The following is a 20,135-nucleotide window of genomic DNA, read 5'->3' on the forward strand; positions in this document are numbered from 1 at the left end:
GAAAGGCTTTTTGAAGATAATGGGCAGTAGCTTATTTTTCTCTTATTTTCTGAACTCCCACGTTCAGGTTTCTTTCTGTTCTTTGTTTCTCTTTCTGTCCTGCACACGTGCTGCTGAAAGACTTGGTGTGCAGTTGTGAATGTCTCTGTTATTCTGCGCTGCTCAGATCAGAAAATGCTCTTTGGTTATTGAAGGAATATTAGATAACTGTTTTTTTTTTATTTTTTTATAGACTTAATGAAGATGTGATTGTAACCTAAACATCCCCAAACCTGTGGGCTAGTTGGTTGCTTTTTGTTTTTTTTCGAGCGTTGTTGTTTTAGTTAATACTCAGAAGCCTGTTTTATACTGATTTAATTGCTAAAATGCTACTGAAGTGCAATCATTTTAATATGTTTTTCTGAATTTGTATGTGTTACATAAAAGAGCAAACCACACCCTCTTTTCCTTTTGGAGGGCTGAGGTTTTAAAAATGCAGATACAAGAGGGAGGGAGTTAAATGAGAGTGTCTAGGTAGGCTGTAATGTGACTGATGGAGGATTCTGTTACCAGCTGCAAGTGATTTTGAAGTAATAAACTATGTTTTGAGTATGACTGATATGCTCTTGGCTGGTAATATATATGATAAATAGTCGTTTGTTTAGTATCTAAATGCAGGCATATGAAATAAATGTAACTGGGGCAAATTTTGTCTGGAAGATTTTGTATTCGAGGTCTGTACGAGTTTATCTGCATCATTAAACCCCTTCCTAGAGGCTTCAGAGCTTACACATTTTAAAGTCTTATTTTGATCTGCCATAACCTTCCCTGCAATTCTGAGCAAATGTTTTTGAAATAATTCCTGTTTGAACTAGACTGTATCTTTCAGGGGAGAAAAAAAAATTGTTTTCAATAACTTCTTGTAGTGGAATATGATGGATAAGACACCTTGTAACCTGTGGGTAGTAATTCCTGTGATGATTGCACAAAATGACAAAAACAAAACAAAACAAAAGAACAAACAGAAAAGTGTTTGATTTGTTTATAAATTCCATCTGGTCACCTTGTTGGATATTTTCTGTTAGAGAAACATTATTAATAAATCACACTGGAAAAGTATATTACTGAGTCTGCAGTTACTGACCATACAATCAAGTGACTTGTTACGCATCAGATCAGGCTAAACCATTCCCTGCAGTGAACTTTCGCTTAATTTAATTAAAACACGTTTTCCAGTCCTTTTATCGTTCTCATGGCTCTTCCCTGAGCTCTTGTCTAGCCATGTATCTTGTTTTTGAGTGATACATGTCAGAACAGAGGGTTATCAGTGTCGATTGGGAGGTAGCACGTCCTGCATGGCTGCTTTAGGGTACTGTGATAGATCCCCCATCCTAAATGTGTCAGTTCTTCTCCTTAGCTGTATGACCTGACGTTTCTTGATAAAGTTCCTGTGTTCACTTTTGCCTGAACAATAGTTGAGGTTATTACCCCTGCTTGCCTTTAGAAGTTACGTTTTTTGCTAGCCCTTTCCCATACTCCCAGACTGTTTGAACGTGAGCAGTAATGGAAAGTGTCCTTGGGCACCTTCCTGACCATGTTGGGTGCTGTCTGCCTGCTGCCTCAGTGCTGTGGCTGGAGTATGGCAACACGTGGGTGTGCAGCTCTCAAATGGGGGTTTTAGGTTTTCAGATGATCCTTTACAGGTCTTCTGTGCCCAGCTGTTAGTGAGCCATTTGGGGGAGCGAAAGCTGAGGTCAATACAAGCTGTTCCATGACTCTTTCTTTTTGCCTTCCCTAGAATGTCTTACTGTTATCAATTTATTTTCTTACTTTTAGAGTGCTCAATGTGTATTGAATTTCACTTGTTAGCGTCTAACTAGGAGCCAGTATTGGTTACTTGATACTCCCAGGTGCTTTCCTGAACAGGGATGGATTAAAGCACCTGCTTGTGTCGCTTGCTGAGTGATATTCACTAAGGAAATATTCCTGAAACAGCAGAGAGTGGGGGCATACCTTGGATTATTGGGTAGAGATGGGCATGCACCAGGTCTCAAGTCTTGAATGAAGCTTTAGTGTGGAGAAGCGAAGTGAGGGGGACTGCGTATGTGTGTGTCTAGCCTCAGTAAAATATACACACCATCTACATCAGCTGTCCAAATGTTTTGTCACCCTTCAACCTAAGGCCAGTTTTCAAAGTGGAAAGCTAATCTGTGTAAAACTGCAGCATAAGCACTCTTTTGGAATTGAAGTGACCTTCAGCAAGAACCGAAGCGGCTCTAACTCATTTCAAGTTAATATATGTTCGCGTCTGGAAGTGGGGCCTGCATTTTTCTTTAGTTGTATACAAAGGATTCATTAAGCTTCAATTAACACAATACTTTTTTTTTTTTTTTTTTTTTTTTTTGATTTAGGGTAACTTTTGCTGTTTTCTTGTAGACAAAGTGTTGATAGTTTAAAAAGTTAACGTGGGGTTGTAGCTCTGGGTTGGGTTTTTGATTAATGGTCCCAAAGAGAAAAATCTGTGGCTTACCAACAGCGTAGGTGTTGCCCTGTGATCTATCCTGGGTTAGTCTGTTCTTTATTCTTCATCTCATGCAGGCAGTTAGGATGGTGTGAAAGGGCAGCCAGTTCTTCCTTGTCCTTTCTATGCTTGGATTTGCTCGTGTTCTTGGTTTTACTGCAACCCATGTGGGAAATAGCTCTTGGAAGCAAAAACAACAGATACAGACTGTAGGCACCCCAAGTTATTAGCTGTGGCTAATCTTCTCATTGTAAATCTGTGGTTTTCTTTTTCTGTCTGGACACATGCATTCAAGGATAATAATGCAGTGGCTGCAGTAGCATAGGAGAGGGCTCAGTGGCTGGCAGCCATTCCTGAATAAACAGGGCTCTAGCATGAAGAAGCTGCCAAGGTGGGAACTGGCAGAGCAGACCTGACTCCAGCGTCAGTAGACCATGTAATCTGTTTGCCACCAGTGGGTGTGCTCCTTGTGAAATCTCTTTGCTTCATCAGACTTACGGTTGACTATGCTTTTTTTTTTTGGCAGATAAAAATTTTGATGATGAAGACTCTGTGGATGGGAACAGACCTTCCTCAGCTAGCTCCTCTACATCTTCAAAGACCCCTGCAAACTCACGCAGGGTTGGGATGGGGACTACCCGCAGACTTGGGTCTGCGCCTCTGGGATCCAAGTCCTCAAGTAAGCTGATAGCATTTATGAATTTACCTTTATGCAAAGTATATGTAGTTTTCACATTTCAACTTATTTCGTGGACTTTCAGGCTGTGTAATTCTCAGATTGGCCCTGAGGATCCAGTAATAGATTATCCCCCATGTGAGACCATTACATGTGTGTTTGTTGAAATGCCACAATCAGTGAGGGTCACAGAGCAAACAGCCCCCGCATCTCTGTAATGCGTGTTGTTGCATTTGTGAAAGGCTGGAACTGTGCAGCCGTGCACTGAGGGCTTTGAGCAAATCATGTCAGTGATGCAAAGTGTGAATTTTTGTTTTATATAGCTGCAACTCTGCAGCTGTACTGAGGCAGGCTGCTTACAGCTACGTGCTAAACTTTGGCCTGTGCAACCTACAACTGATCTGTTGGCTTCTTCTAAGACCTTTGGGCATAGCTCATAGTGAATGTGAGCAAGAAAAGGGAGCAATAATTCTGAATGTGGGCAATAATTCTAAATGTCATTACAAAACATCCAGAGAAGCAGAGGAAGTTTCCTGTGCCCCAGTCTCTAATCTGATTAATATTCCAGTGTCTATTTATCTTCGTTATCATTTGTCTATTTGTGTACCTGTCAGGAGATCTGCACCTTCATCTATTATAGATAGGATTAAATCCTTTAAAATAAAATCTCCTGTGTAATTAGAGCAAATACTCCCTTTCATCTTTCAGAATGTCCCCTCTAACTGTTGAGTGACTACTGTAATGACTTCCATAATGTGCCCTCTGTGCCTAGGAGTTGAAGGATGCCATGCATGTGCAGTCTGTAACTGGCATTGAATTTCCCTGCCTCTGTTGTCATTACATTTGCAGCACTGGGAGGCTGTGTGGGTAGTGAACTTTCTCCTGATTAGGTGCCTTGACAGATAGCTAGTGGTTTCTTAATTGATTCTCTTGTTGATAAGAAAATTGAAAAGGCTTTTTCATATGCATGTCAGCAGCCAAAGAGGGAGCAGGTGCTGTGGATGAAGAAGACTTCATTAAGGCATTTGAAGATGTCCCAACAGTTCAGGTAAGTAGAACTGTCTGCTAAAGTACATAACACAAAACAGCAGAAGATGGATGTAGGATCTAATCACTGACAAATTGAGCTTCACTTGACTGCTGGCAAATCTTAAGGGGAAGGTAAGCTGAAAGTTGTAGGGAGGCAACTTTGAAGTGGTAGTAGCTGCCAGTAGTGTGTGTGAAATGCTTAGAAGTGGAGGGAAAGGGGGTAGGAGGATTGCGGTGAGGACGCTGAGCTGGAACTGGATGTGCATGTTGAATAGCACTGTCTGGTTGAACAAAAACTTAAGTCAGCAAAAGCCTCCCTACATTTCGTCTGTGCTGTATGCAAACTGAAAGGAGTAAAGGTGGTTTGTACTTCCAGAATCACTGTTGTGAGTGCTATGACAGGATGGCACATTTTTGCTGGCAGATTTACCTGGGTAGCTGAAATGTGTATCCTCTCTGCTTCACCGGAGTTTACTTGTTGGGACAAATGAGCACAGCTTGAGTTATGCATTAGACTTTTAACTTTTCATACTGACTTTTGTTCTTTTGCTAGACACTCCAGGAATACTGCTTAAAATTGTGAAACTATAGTAAAATAACACAAGATGACCCTTTTGATCTTCGTGTGGTCATGTAATAATTTTTGATTGCAGGAAGTATGTAAATTCTTTTCATTATGCAAAACTAGCTAGCGTGTCCAAGGCTAGCATGTGACAGTTGAGCATTGAGGGGTAGAGGACAAAAGAATGTAGATGGGAAATGATCTTATTTTCTGGAGTAAATCTCACGTTATGTTGCTACTCTGTATTTAAATTTACAGATTTATTCTAGCCGGGATCTTGAGGAATCCATAAACAAAATAAGAGAGATACTATCAGATGACAAGCATGACTGGGAACAAAGAGTATCTGCTGTGAGTAGTGATCTTTGATACGAACTCTATTAATACAAGGTTTTCCTGCACTGAACTCCTCCCATGAAGAGGATACTGGGAAAATCTCAGAGTAAGGCTAAAATGCATTGTAAGTGGTGAACATCTGTTATGTTTCCCCAAGCTTGGGGGAAATGTTTCCTTATGAGACTGAATTTAAACCACATCTGTGGAGGAAATTGCTATTTTTGATATAGAAAGAACCTGGAGAGACAACATCAGGTTGAGCTGGAAGTCATGCAGGAATTCCAGATGTAAAGCTAGAAATTTGCTAGCAGATGCTGAAATCAAAACGTCAGAAGTGGGATTCAGAATCTCTTAAAACTTCTTGATGAGGCAGAACGTCATTTTGCCTAGAGAGCTTATTTATACTTCTGCAAAAAGGAAATACAAAACAATTCAGAAAATTTACACACTTAAAAATTTGAATAAATGACTACAACCGTGGGAAATGTAGTAGTGTGAAATCAGGCATTATAAGCATGGCAAGATTCAGTCTTATATTCTGACGTGAGCTGTTTCCATAGTATAAATATTATATACAGTAGACTTTCATTATTGGTATAGCAACTTTGACATGTCTGTCAAATCATATATTACAGATCTGAGTGTCAAATTGTGCTGATTCAGCGTACTTCATTTTTCTTTGCTCTAGAGAGAGCAGTGAGCTTAAACTGAGGCAATGTACGTATGCATCAGTATTCATGAGGACCTATGGAGTTATCTGAAAAAATGTCTCCATGATGAAATCCATCATGTCTCCATGATGAAATGACCAGTATTAATACTGGTCCCAGTATTAATAGCAAATATGCTGTTCGGATGAGGTCAGGGTTGCGCTTCCAGTAGAGCCAGATAATTAATGAAGTCAATGGACATGTTCTAGGTACATCAGTGGAACTCAGATCTGAGTATGAACCAAGTCTTTTAAGTTATTAAGGGGGAGCAGAGGAGAACTTTTGGTCTAAAAAGTAATGTTTGGGTTATTAATGATAAGTAGGAGTAGCTGTATGCAGCACTTCTGGATTCCTGTAACAGTTAGCTAGCATGCTTATTTTATTGTGCATTCGTAGTATGTTAGCTTGTGAGTTAAGATCTGAAATAAAAATTGCTCAGACTGATTTAAGAAGTGGTGTTCCTCAACGTGTGTAGTTGTACAGGGACCCTGGACATAACCGTCCTTGTGTATATTGCTCATTAACAGTCACTGCTTTGTTTTATGGTACTAACAGTTGAAAAAGATCCGCTCCTTACTCCTGGCTGGAGCTGCAGAATATGATAACTTCTTCCAACACTTGCGACTCTTGGATGGAGCATTTAAATTATCTGCTAAAGACCTGCGGTCTCAGGTAGTGCGAGAGGCTTGTATCACCTTGGGGTAAGTTTACTTTCTAAACACACTTAAAATGTGTTGTAGAAACAGGAACAACTGCTGATTAAAATACAGTCAAGGATGTGACTGGCGCTGTTAGTAATATATACTAATAGGCAGGACATTCTGTTACAGCCATTTAAAACTATGTAGGCTACCAACTGAAGGTGTACAAACCTGTATTCTTGAGTTTTAAATTATGTTAATTAAGATATGCTGAATGAATGAGCAAGCTTTGTGTTCGTGTTCTGAGAAAATCATTTAACAAGCAACAGGGTGCTGCAGTGTTTCTAGCAGATTGGGGTGGATTCGCACATACAAAGGCAAAAACGATAACTTCAGAGAAACTGCAATACAAACTAACAATTTCAGAGAAATACCTGTACTCAGCATTGTACCTCTTGTTTGTTAACAACTGTTTAGCTGAACAGGTTACTCTATTTCATGACAAACTTATTGTTTGTCAAAGTTCAGGTGAACGCAGAATGTAAGAAATGAAAGTCAAGGAACTATTTCTGAAAGTGTTCTCTGGAGTTGGGGAAGAGGTGCCTGTTGTGAAGAGTGAGATGTCAAATATGCTAATGTCAGATGTTCTGTACAACCTGACGCTCTTAATCCTCAGCACACTTACCAGCATGACTTCATTCTGTTTTTCAGACATTTGTCATCAGTTCTGGGAAACAAGTTTGACCATGGGGCAGAAGCCATTATGCCAACAATTTTTAATCTAATTCCAAATAGTGCCAAAGTCATGGCCACTTCTGGTGTTGTAGCAGTTAGATTAATCATTCGAGTAAGTATAAGTCAAAAGAGAACAAAATATTATCAATTTCAAATGCTGTGGTGTTTCTGAGAAAGTATGAATGTCACTGCAAGGAAAATTAGATCAAATGCCAAATCTGCTTTTCTGATTATGCTAAGCTTGTCTGCCTTAGATGTTGTGAAGCCTTGTGTAGACTAATGATGATAGATCAGTCCTTACAAACTAGTAGGAAAAAGTAATAGAAATGGTAGGAGAAATGCTTTTTTACAGAGTAAGATGTTTATATCCCTCTGAAGTGAGCAAACTTTTTTTCTTTAAATTGGTTTTAAACCTGACTTACAGTACAGACTTATGCTCTTAATTGTGCTATAAAACTCCTCTTGGGCAGCACCTGCTGCCAAAAACCATTAGGTTGCAGAGATGACTGTGCCTAATGATGCAGTGAGTAAGCTGTAGATAGCTTGACACCTCTTAAGTTGTAATCACTGACAGTTTAGATCCTCCTCAAGTGACTTCAGCTCTTTGACTCATTGGAGCCTGTCATTATAGAAGAAACTAAAAATTTTTAAGGATATTTTTAGAGATAAGATATATTTTTAATAATAAAAATCTGTCCATATTTGTTAGTGTTCCTTTATTTGGCAGTTCTATTTTTAGGAATTGAACAAAAATATTTATGTATAGGTCTCAGGTGGCTAGAGGAAATGGCTTTTCATTCCATGGAACTGCAATGTAAAGCTGTCTTCCTGTTTTTGTTCTTCCTTTTGTTCTAGCATACGCACATCCCTCGACTAATACCCATCATAACCAGTAATTGTACCTCCAAGTCTGTCGCAGTTAGAAGGTGAGCATTTAGTTTGAGCTTCTTCTATTGTTTCACAGTAAATAGGTTCCATGTACTTTTTGATAACGTTCATGTATCTGTTTTTATTTATGAAAAGGGCTGTTATAGACATTTTTGCAGAGAATGCACCTCATTCTGCCCCGTGAGTTGGGATCAAATACAAAGTCAGCTGTTCTGCATAAGACACAGCACTGCAGATAAGAAAAGACACTTTTTCTCAAAGAAATGCTCTTTAAATTAATCTTTGTACTTGTTTATAATGTCATATTAGTTTTTTTTTTGTTTGTTTGTTTTTTTTACAGGCATGTTTCTCTTCCCCACTACCTAGCTTTCTAGTGATATGTATTCTTTGAGTCAGTCAGCAGAAGTAATGTTCAGTGGTAATTGTCATCTGGAAGTTGAGCTGTATGTGCTAATGGTCCTCTCTGCATTTAAAATCCAAGTGTGCTCCAGTCCAGCTGCCTCACTTGGAGATTCTTGCCTGTGCCATACAGATTAATTTTCTTCTTGTTAAATGAAAAGCTGATGAATTCAGTAACAAGCCTTGAAAAAAGTCACGGCACACAAATGCCTTCATTTCTTGAAATGAGGAAGGGAGATTGAAACTGTAGAGAAGCTAAACATGAAGTTTCCATATGAAGTTTGAACTAATGGGTACTGAGTAGGATTAACTTGCATCTTCCACATCTGTCCTGTATAATGAAGAAACAGGATTTGGGGGTTTTTGTTACTTTATGTAAGACCCTCTCATCAGAACTCTCTATAAAGAGGTGACTCCCATTACGTTGTTTATTGATGGCATTTATAGAGATGTTGCTATTTTTATTGGGGTCTGTACTGAAATCTAATGTCCCAAGCAGTGTCATAACAAACGATTGCTGCTGTGCAGAGGCAGGTACAGTAAATTCAGAGAGCTTCTTAACTTAAAAGAACTCAGCATTTCTCCTTTTTCTTCTCAGGCGCTGTTTTGAATTTTTAGACCTGCTGCTGCAGGAGTGGCAAACTCACTCCCTAGAAAGGTAAGCTCTGAAAACAAGTAGGTGGGTTGATTCTCACCTACTAATGTCTGGGGAGGTTAGGCCTGTAGAAAGGGCAGTCGTGGAGTTGAGATTGTCATGTAGCAGAGATTTTTGTGGTAAGAAAAGCACCGACACGTACACGTATGCTCTTCATCCCTGTAGTTCTGGCAGGCAGAGTTCAGTGAATCTCTTTATGCCAGCCCTGGAACACCTGTCTGAATGAATCTATGAATTTAATAGATTTGCACCCTAAAGTGAGATGATGAGGTAAAGGCTGCTACACATCTAGCAGGAGCATCTCAGGCTTGTACAGCAGTTCACACTAATGAACAGTGGAAGGAATTGTTGGGGATACAATTGGGAACAGTCCAGTTTCCTTAGCCCTTGGACTGCCCAAACTCTTTAAGGGTTAAGAGTATTTTTACACCCAAATAGTTTAAACTAACCAACTAAAGACCGTTCTATGAAGAATGCTGCTTGCCTTTTCGTACTCAACAATGTGAGTGAAATAAAACTGGGTTATAAGCGTAAATAAATCAAGGCTCCAAAGGTTTTTGCATGGAAACAGGAGGATGTGATGAACTCTGTTCATTGAGACTGAGGCAAAATCACATTATTCGTTTGTTTGTAAGCGTAGCACTTCTTTCTGTGATTTTCATCTTTCACATTTGGATAATGCTTCCTTCTTATTTCAGACACATATCAGTGTTAGCTGAAACGATAAAGAAGGGAATTCATGATGCAGACTCTGAAGCCAGGATAGAGGCAAGAAAGTAAGTAGAAGCTACTGGTGTCTTTTCTTCCCCTTCTATACCCATATATTGCAAGTTTAAGCTGTTGCATCTTGGAAACTTAAGTCCAGACAAGCAATGTTCTGCTGGCAGGTGAGGTTAACACTCCATTAAAGCTGAGGGAGTGTGGTCTTAGCAGGAGATGTCATGTGAAGTGATCACATAGGGCTCAGTTATATATTTGTTTCCTGGTTTCTAGCGGTGCTTATTTTGCTTCGTTCTCTAGTTGTTTATTGTCTTTTTACCTGCCTGAGCAGGTACAATATGTACCTGGGCTTAACATACAAGATTTTAGTGTCGATAACTAGTAGCTTTGTCATTTGATGTTTGAGATGCTTGGGTTTAACTGAGATTTCTTCTACTTAGTACAACAATGCAACAACAACAATTATGTGTTTTCTTTTTGGCCTGTATGCAAGACTGGGTCATCTGCTACTCTTGAAACAGAAGTGTCTGTGCTAGTACATTGCTAAATGGTATTGTAAATTAAGGAAATATTTTGACACGGAAATAAGATCTTTTTGCATATCTATAGGAAACTTCTACGTTTGCATTTTTCTTTTGTTGAAGTTCTCTTGCATTTCCAATAATGTGTTTGCACTTAAAGTACTGTGCTGCTATACTATCATCATATTTTTGTGAACAGAAGATGACAGGAACGTTTTTCAGAAAGAGGGTGCTGTTAAATCACTAAATAAATGTTGTTAATCTAAACACTGTGTTATAAACAGAGCTATTTCATGGTAGGCCTGTTTAGATCCTTTTGAAAGGGAAAATGTGCATCACTGAAAAACATGGTATGCACTGAGACTTCACAGCAGGTGACTAGTTAAGGTGAACAGAGAGCAAGGAGAATGGCATGAGACTTTAAAGAACAGGCTTAATTCTCTTTTCACATGCTTCTTGATTAGGTGTTGCTGATTGTGAGACAAATTTCTTTCCTTCTAGTGATGCGAGAACGCATGTGACTTCTCTGAGGACTGACTGGCACATACAAACAATTCTTGATTCATTTCAGCTAACAGTCTCGCTCATAAACTCATAAACTACCCATTAGTTGCCTCCTGAAAAGCTCTGAGAGCCTTCATCTCCTTTGTGATGAGAGTGAATGGTGTTTTAGCATCAGCCAGGAGATTTGTTCCAGAGAGGAATTCCTTCCCTCATCTTGAAATGCTCTTTTACTTTCAGCATGACACTGATTGGAAGTCTGTAGGAGCATCTCATTCTTTTTCTTCCCGAAAGACAATCAGCAGATTCAGCTCACTACAGAAGATCTGCCTCTGCAACATGTATAAGAACTGCTTGTTAAACTTAAGAAATACTTGCTGGTGCTTTTTCTGAACCAGGCCCATGCATGTGTGTTCTGCTTTTGGCTTGTTTTAAGAGTAGCTTTGAGGACGTAGTCTCAAACTAGCATCAGGCTAGTTATGGGTCTAGTCTGGGTCTATCTCCTATGTACATTAGACAGACAAAGATACAACAATTTCCTTTCTCTTAAAGCTTTTTTGACTACTTGTGTTTTCACAAAGTCACAAATGGTGTGCTTCTTGGTTTTGTTTGCTTTGTCTTCTCTGGGGTTGTTCCCCCAGCCCACTGTGCTACTCAGCAACATGTCTGAAGTACATCATGGAGGCAGTAGATGACTGAAATGAATAAGCTAATGAGCCCACTAATGCCATTAGTGGAAAAGGCTCTGACTGTACCTGTGCTCCAGTGACCATTAAAATATGGCAAGGAAATATTACTAGCGCTGTGCCTTGTTTCCAGGTGTTACTGGGGTTTCCACAGTCACTTCAGCCGAGAGGCAGAGCATTTGTACCACACTCTGGAGTCCTCCTACCAGAAGGCCCTGCAGTCGCATTTGAAGAACTCTGACAGCATTGTGTCCTTGCCACAATCGGATCGCTCCTCCTCCAGCTCCCAGGAGAGTCTCAAGTAAGTCTTTCAGCATCGCTACCTCTCTTGGTCTAAAGAACTGCAGAGATGACCATGGCTTCCTCAAATTCAGGGGAGCTGCTTTGGGTACTCTGAGCTATGCTTGTCTCATCTGGTCTTCATTTGGCCTCAACACTTGGTTATGTCAAATTTTCTTTTTAGTTAACATTATATTAAAATGCAGGAAAACTCCATTACTGGCTTAAAAAATAAAAATTATCTTGACACCATAAATAACTTTTAGCATGCTTTTTGTGCTTGGAAGACACTGCTAGCCATTCCTTCCAGATGGGCTGAAAACAATGCTTGGATTGAAATTCTTTGTTTAGCATTCATCTTAGAGGTGCGAGATGGCCTTTTGCTGTATAAGAGGAAAAAATGCCTAATCTAACTTTGAGTTGTAATTGCAAAATCAGTATGTAACTTTTCTGAAACATTCATATTTCTAGCTTCTCTTGAAGAGATAGTCAATTAAGCTGCAAATGTCTGCAGCTGAAGTGTTAGACACATATGAAAAATACCCATAACATACTAACACAACTCGTTATATCCACAGAAAGCATTCTTAAAGAAGTCTTCTTGCTCAAATAATATAATTTTTTTTTTCCTAGTGTATTTGTAAAGAATTTTATAGTGGTGCTCTATTTATTTTTACACAATAAGCTTTGTCAGTCTATTCCTGAATGTAAATAACTTCCTATTAACTCAATTATGAATCGAGGGAACAGAGTAGTACTATTACTGCTGATTGTGAAATACCAGCTTTGTTTTAATAAATATTTTTATTTACTTCTAGCCGTCCACTGTCTGCCAAAAGAAGTCCTACTGGAAGTACTACATCGAGAGGTGAGAGTAGTAGCTGAAAATACGGTGAGGTGTTGCTGAGGAAATGTGATGAAGTAGAATGAGAATTTTTGATACTGCATGGACAACTTTGCTGCTTACTGCTCCTTAAAAATGGCACCTTATGTAATTTTTTTAATTGGTTTTAGGTTGTACACCCCTTTTTGTACAACAACCTCTGATGTAATAAGGCCTTTGAAAGCTGGTAAACCTGTTATTGTCTGCACCTGAAGGGAAGGCTAAAAAGCCTTCAAAGTTGTAGTCAACATATGTTTAGCTGTGAAATAGCTGGGATTAACTTCTGCTGATGCTAGTACATAGAGCTGCATAGCCTACTGGTGCATTCAGCTTTTCTCTCATTTATTTTTTTGTGGTTTCAGCACTTATTGGAGGCATAGTCTGCACAAAGTCCTCCAGTGCTAAATTATATCTTGCCAGTCTGTTTTTAACATCAGATGGAATATTCAGGTGTAGCCAGGAGTGGCTGACGTTACTTCATAGAAGACTTATGTGCAATGGCAAGGGAATATGTAAGAATGAATGCTTGCTTATTTAATAGGCATCTTTATTCTCTTGATTCATGTACCCAAGCCTATATACCTGACAAGTACAGGCAGCTGTACTATCCTAAGTAAATGCATATAATAATCTAAATAGTAAATTTTAATATACCACATTACAGACAAAGCTTTGTTAGTAGATGGTAAGCCACCTTCTAGCCCTATCAGTATACTCTGCTGATGATACCTTTATGTATACCTTTAAGTATGCCTACTTTATTGTGCCTGCAAATGCATGTCTGCTTGCAGCTGAATAGACAAGTATTATGCTTAAGAGGGTAAACATTAAAAAGTGATGGGAACAGTGGTCCTCATGAGAAGATGAGGTGTTGGGAAGGCAGGTAGGAAAACTTGCAGGAAAGTGTAGAACCTGGGTTAAAGCAACTCACAAGCAGGTGATGGGTACTGTAGCTGAGTTTTTCTGTATTGCTGGCCTGGCAACCAGCAGTGATCTCAGCATTTAGGTTAGTGTCTAATAAAGTTCTTGGAGCTGGCATCAGGTCAGCATTGAAATATCTTTGCAGGCACTGTGGGAAAGCCCATGTTGTCCTGATAAAGCATTCTTAGTTGAAATATTCCAGTGCAAAGTAAAGAGTGTTAAAAATAGTACGTTAAACTGCTTGACACGCAGCTTCTTCTCTGAAGAACACAGCTCAAAAAATTAATCTTCCTTATTCTGGGTCTCCCACTCCCATCTGCAGCATCTACAGTAAGTACAAAATCTGTGTCAACACCAGGATCTCTGCAGCGGTCCCGCAGTGACGTTGATGTGAATGCAGCAGCTAGTGCCAAGTCGAAAGTGACATCTTCTGGAGCATCTACCCCCTTCAGTTCTGCTGCAGCCTTGCCCCCAGGCTCATATGCATCACTAGGTAAATCTATACGTTCTACTGTTGCAGTTAGCTTTCTTTACTACCAGGTAGTGCCTAGGTAATTTGATTGGAATATAAAACTCTGGAACTGGAAGGACATATCTCTGATATGGCCAACAGCATCAGCGTGCATTCTGTTGTCTTCTGGGATTAAGCAAAAAATTTGCATAGGAACTGACTTGCAGCAACATCTTATTTTTTCTATTGCTTTGATAGTCGCTGTCTCTTCTTTCTGGGGAAAAGCAGATGCTGTTGAGGAAATTTCTTACCGCTCCATTACTTTTAACATGTCTCAGTCTCTTTCTCCTTTCTCTTCCCTCCTTCCTCCTTCATTGAAACTGGTTTTCCATGAATTATTTTATGCTTTGAATAGTACATCTTAGCTGAGCTTGATTACTTTGTTTTACAAAAGAGAAAAAGATGTAGAAGCAGAGAGAGAAGCAGGCCTTCCCATTTCACCATGTGCTTAGGATATAAGTATCTGTTCTTCTGCTGACTCTCTGGATTACTGCCATTATTTTCTTAGAGCGTTGTATATCACTGTCAGATACCTTCCCAGTGTTTCTTATAACAAACTTTGCGTTTTCTCTCCTGGAGATGATGTTGCCAACTTGCTGAAGGAGGAAATGCAAGGCAGTGACAGACACAGTGTAATTTCCCATTCTGCTGGTTTCATGCTAATCTAATTCCAGAGTTTTCATTGATTTACCTTTACAAGAGGGAGAAAAATCAGATGCCTAGTAGATATCAAAATCAGTGGTCTTGATTTAAGCTGTGCCGATATCTTCACTGAGTCAGCTGAAAAGTAGTTTCTCCTTAGTGTTCAGCATTGGGTCTTCAGTCAGATTAAGTTCCTGGTGAATTACATAGGGATGCTTTCTATAGATTCCCTTTGTGAATATGTTGTTTTTATATCTGAAGTCTTTTACTATGTCTTAAATGTATTGGTTGTATTTGATGCACAAGTTCATGTTTTACTCTGTTTTACATTGCATGTTGATATTTGGTTCAAGATTTAGATGCGTTGCAGTGAACTCAATACAGACGTTGGAGTTGGTTGCTTAATGGTGTGCATTCAAAACTTCAATAAGCAGCCGTTTTTAGTTGTGCTGTGTCCTTGCTTCAGTGGCAAAAGTGATTTTGTACCATCTTATGCTGTGAGGAAGAAAGGAAAGGGGGAAAGAAAATACTAAAGATGGCTTTGTCCTTGAAGCCAGGTGACCATTTACAGTGTTAGTCTTAATCTTAATGTACTGAAGGAGAAAAGCAGGAAATGCACTGCATTTCATTAAGTAATGCATGGCTGCTCCTAAAGGAGTCTGTTTCCTTTTGAGCTAGCAGGGAAATTTGTCACCTGTGTGTCTCCTTGAGAGAAATGGTGAGGCAAATGAAGAAAATGGGGTCTGACAAAGGGTTAGATATGTTGTTGGAAGGAAAAACTTGTAGCCTTGTTCTTCAAATGCATCAAGCTTTGATTTGCTACTCAAATTTTTTCATTTCCTTAATTATGTTAATTCTTTTGCAAACTTCTGTAGCTAATTTATAGTGCCCACTTCTGCTGATGTTACTAATTCATCCCTATTAACCCTTTCCTTATTTTTTTTAATTTGCCTAAAGATGGTACTACCACTAAAACTGAGGGTAAGCAGTCTCTCTGTGTAACTGAGGTGTGTCTGCAGTCGTACCACCCTACCTGTTCTCAAAGTGTTACCCGACTCTCATCCATGTTCACTGGTGACGTGCATGAAGTGTTGCATGGTTGTCCTGCTCATTTTGATGCCATGGGGTGATCTTCACTTTCTCTTCAGGCTCCTCCCTATTAATGGCACTATTTAGTTTTTTATGGCTGATTCCTGATCACAAAGTTGTATGTGGGTCTCCCTAATTAAAGCAGTACTTTTGGTTGAAGGTGACCTGTGCACAGATTAAAAAAACAGGGCTTGTGTTTTCTTGCTCCACGATGTGTAAAGGTTTGCTGTGTTTTTCCATCCAAAGCTCAGGTCTCAACTGCCAAATGCTTTCAGGAAGAGCCTGGGCAGCAAGAGAATTGAATGAGATGATCACATGGCAGAAAAATGAGGACAGTAAACAATGATCTCTAGGGAAGGAATATTTAGTCAAACTCTTTAAACCTGAGCTCACTCTTTTTTTTATTGTTAACTGTCTGAGTGTGATGGCTTACAACTAAGACAGTTGGAGGAAAGTCTTTTTGAGAACACTGAGCCTGCTAGTCTGGGAGGCCTCCCAGTCTGGTTATCTGGCTTTTTGTCAAAGCTTGTTCTTTATTTCTTACTTCTCAAGCAAAAAAAGATCACTGGAAAATTGCTTTTTCTGAGGTAGACAGGGACTGGAAACAAGAAGGCCTTCAACACATAATGAAGACAACTCCCCCCAAACAAACCCATTTGTTTCCTGTTGCAAGTCTCTTTTCAAGGGATCTATTACTGTTTTGTGGGACTGTGTTCGTATCCTTGATGGCTGCTTGTATTTGGATGTGGTGTTCTGAGAAGTGCCACTGTGCTGTTGTGACGTGTTTTTGTTTTTTCCTTCCTATTACTGATGCACTGATTTATTATTTGGAGGGAAAGGTGTCTGCCATCTTCAGAACTGGTACTTAATCTTAGTGTTTAAAGATGAACTGGCTCAGAATCATGCCCAAATGCTTATGGTTTGTGATCTGTCAGTGATAAGGAACATGGAGTTGGTCTTAACACCTGTATTTCTAAATCATCATCAAATTAGATGAAAGATCCAAGTTGTTGCAATCCTTAGCTTTTTTTATTCACTGCTAACCCTTCTTTTTCACTTCTTTCCTTCCCCACCGTCTTCAAAGTTTTCTGGTTTTGGCCTAACATAGCAATGTTGAATGTTCTGAATCTTCTGAACTAGCCCACACAACTCACAAATCCTCTCCTAGACTAACAATGTCTGTGGAAGCCTGTTCCAGCAGCCGTCCTCTGGCATACCTTTATTTTTAGTTCATTCATTCATTTAGTTCATTAAATGTTCTATTGTTGTCATGCAAAAGGTTTTTTTTTTTTTCTAGCAACTTTCTTTCAATTCATCTGCACTGGAAGCAGATTGGATTTGTAAGTCTGTAATACAAACCAGCAAGTCACCTGTGGGGGGAAAGCTGCGAGATGAACTTTCACAAATTGTTTTCCACTCCCTCCATGTTAAATACCAGATCTCATCTCTTCTTTTGCTGTAGGATTCTCTTGTGGTGGGGAGGAGTGGAGGATTATAATAACAGGGCACGTAGCAGCCACAGAGCACTTGAAGGATGAGTTTAATCACTGTTTGAAACTCTTCATCATCTTTGTTTCTGTCTGTTGAGACAGTTAAGGGAAAAGCAGCCTTTTGTTCAACATTCAGTGCCTCCTTCAGGTGAGGGTTGAGAATGCTCTTCTGCCAACTCTGATCTTTCAGAGATGTAGGTAACTGTAGGGAAGGCAGAACTTTTATATTCTCGACATAAACATAAAAATCAATGAAGCAGGGGAAGGCAGGGCAGGAGAGAAGTATCACCGAGCTCTGGAAATATCTGTGTGTGCAAGAGGTGGTCTTCAAACAGAAAGCAAGAGTTCCATTTGCAGGAAGGAGTCATCCCTGTGTTTTTGCAGGTCACCATCAGCTACTTAAAGAATAAATCTGTGTTGTTGTGTAATTCAGCTTGACATTTAATCTGCAGTCTGTTTTCCATCGTGACTTTCCCTAGCAGCAGTGTAAAACTTCTGCACCTTCCCCTCAGCTGGGAGCCAGCATTGTGCTAACTTGGCAGTTCCCATCTGCTTTGCCCTCGGTTCTCCTCAGTGCTTTGTTTTTGAGCCAGGCGTCTCAAAAGAGGAGCAAGACACAAGTGGGTTATGCCAGTGGCAAGCAAAGAGCGGAGTACTGGTTCTTTGGTTTTAAGCAGCGTCAACCCAAATGTCAAACGCTGCTGAAATGCACTTCTTGTAGGAAGGTAGCATGAACCTGTGCACAGCCTTGATCTGCGCAGGTCTTCTGCCACCATGCTGTGAGGCTGTGTCTTCGTGCAGTGCACAGTTATGTCTGGATTGCCCAGACCCTTCGTGCATGAGTGTCTCAGGAACTTAATTAAGAGTTTTGTAGGCAGAAAGCCTGTAAGATCCAAACCTTTTTAGTTTTTTAAACCTTTTTTAGTTTTGATCTGGGTATTACAGCTAGTGCCATGGAAGTAGCTGCTGTGTGTCCATGTTTGTTATACCCAATTAAAAAGAAACCTCAGAAAAATTTCTGCTTGTTTTATCATAAGACAGTTTTTAAAGGAATAGTTAAATATTGTGTGTAATGCTGACTTTCAGTACATAATAATGGTTCAGAGCATTTCTGTTATCTGTGCAACTTTTCTCAAAGTGAGCATAAAAATGCCTTTCAAATGAGCCTTTCCAAAAACAAACAAACAAAAAAAAAAAAACATAAATGCTGGTCTGTCCCAGGACTGCTAAGTTTAAAACAAATCAGCAATTTCCAGAAACAGTGGCACAATACTTAGTATTTTTAATATTCACCAGAAAGGAAATAAAATCTTTCTGATATATCATAGTTTTCAGATAGCTTAGGCTTAAAGAGCTTATCTGTGAGATTGAACATTTAAAGCCTTAACAAAGGCTTCAGGAATAACACACTTTTAAGAAGTCACCAATCCTGTTTTCTTCTTTGCTTTAAAGCCCTTTGTCATCAAGGACAGGGCTTGGCTCAAAGGTTTGACTGAACAACTTAACTTAAACTGAAATGCTGGGGTAGTGTGTTTCTTCTTTTGGTCTTTGGAAGTGCTGGCTTGGTTCCCTGTGCTTATTGGTGTAGAGCAGCGTGGTGCCACTGTCATTCCTTTAACTCTGCTTTGGCAGACTTTTTTTTTTTTTTTTTTAAAAAGCAGCATATACTGGTGGTTTATGGTATGGGTAGAGTGCATCTCAGGAAACTAGTGCAAAGTCTGGTTTTGTACAAGCAATGTTGGATTTGTGCTAAATACAAATTAAATCCATACCATAGCAAAAGGGGTTGTTTACAGATGTTACATACAATTCATATTTTTAATTGTGTGTATTTGCAAATGTATCACCAACAATTGACGTGTACAGCTGGTGGGCCCTAGAGAATCAGATTTTTTTTTCTCTTTTTTCCAAGTAGGGAAGAAACCTTGTGCTGAGAACTTGCTTGCATTAACTGGTTCATGGAGATACCATTGCCATCCCAGTGCTTCTACATGTAACTTCCATGGTTGTAGGCATCGTTATTCACAGCATGGAACTGATTAAACTCAGTAAACTCAGTCATGGAGCTGTTATATACCATTTCTAGAGTATTTGAAAGCCATTTTCTTCGCAGTGTAGTATACAGGTTGGATCTCACAAAGCCTGTGTCTGTTCTGAGAGCTGGGGTAGAGGTGCTGTGCTATCTACCTGGAGGAGCTTAGAACAGCACTGCCAAGAGAAGCCTTCTGTAATGCAAAAATAAAAAATAATAATTAAAAAAAAAATCAGTTTATTTGCTTGTTCTTCTGTTGTTGCTGTTTTCTTTTAAAAAGAAGACTTTCCTAAATTTAAGCGTATGTTAGCCATCTCAAAGTTGATTCTGATCCATTAATTGCTGTAAAAATGACAGTAACTTTAACAGGAAAAAAAAGCTCTAAAAACAAAACACAAATGAATTCTTAAAACTAAGCATTTTTATGGGGTCTTTCAAAATGCTTTTTGTACCAGCGAAGTGTCACATGTCAAATTCTGATCAAAGGCTTTTTAAAATGGCAATACTTCAGTGCTTTTGGAAACTAGTTGGGGCAGTCTTTATCTGTTCCTCTTCTGTGCTGCTGCTCTCAGGATAAAGGAATCTTTTTAAAAGGAGCAGAAAAATTATAGTTATGAAATAACGAGTTTTTCCATCTGTGGTTTGAGCTAGATGTGGAAACAAACCCCACTGAAGGCAAAGTGTATGGGAGGGGAGGCATTTGTTTGCATTTAACAACAAAATGCCCAT

General features: G+C 39.4%; 1 protein-coding gene across 7 annotated transcripts in view; it reads left to right on the forward strand.

Annotated features, from left to right (window-relative positions):
* CLASP1 (cytoplasmic linker associated protein 1) overlaps positions 1-20,135 on the forward strand; it is a 147,994-nt gene that overhangs the window by 53,908 nt on the left and 73,951 nt on the right. For 6 of the 7 annotated variants that reach the window (XM_082763322.1, XM_082763316.1, XM_082763317.1 and 3 more), the window contains 11 exons: positions 3,027-3,179; positions 4,151-4,224; positions 5,026-5,118; positions 6,369-6,514; positions 7,166-7,301; positions 8,045-8,115; positions 9,075-9,134; positions 9,830-9,907; positions 11,693-11,860; positions 12,657-12,706; positions 13,965-14,135. In XM_082763322.1, the coding sequence (XP_082619448.1) occupies positions 3,027-3,179; positions 4,151-4,224; positions 5,026-5,118; positions 6,369-6,514; positions 7,166-7,301; positions 8,045-8,115; positions 9,075-9,134; positions 9,830-9,907; positions 11,693-11,860; positions 12,657-12,706; positions 13,965-14,135 (1,200 nt within the window). The remainder of the gene's footprint in view (positions 1-3,026; positions 3,180-4,150; positions 4,225-5,025; positions 5,119-6,368; positions 6,515-7,165; positions 7,302-8,044; positions 8,116-9,074; positions 9,135-9,829; positions 9,908-11,692; positions 11,861-12,656; positions 12,707-13,964; positions 14,136-20,135) is intronic. The other variant, XM_082763318.1, reaches the window with a different exon arrangement.

The sequence above is a fragment of the Aythya marila genome (assembly GCF_965140915.1).
Source record: "Aythya marila genome assembly, chromosome: 6".
Classification (NCBI taxonomy): Eukaryota; Metazoa; Chordata; class Aves; order Anseriformes; family Anatidae; genus Aythya; species Aythya marila.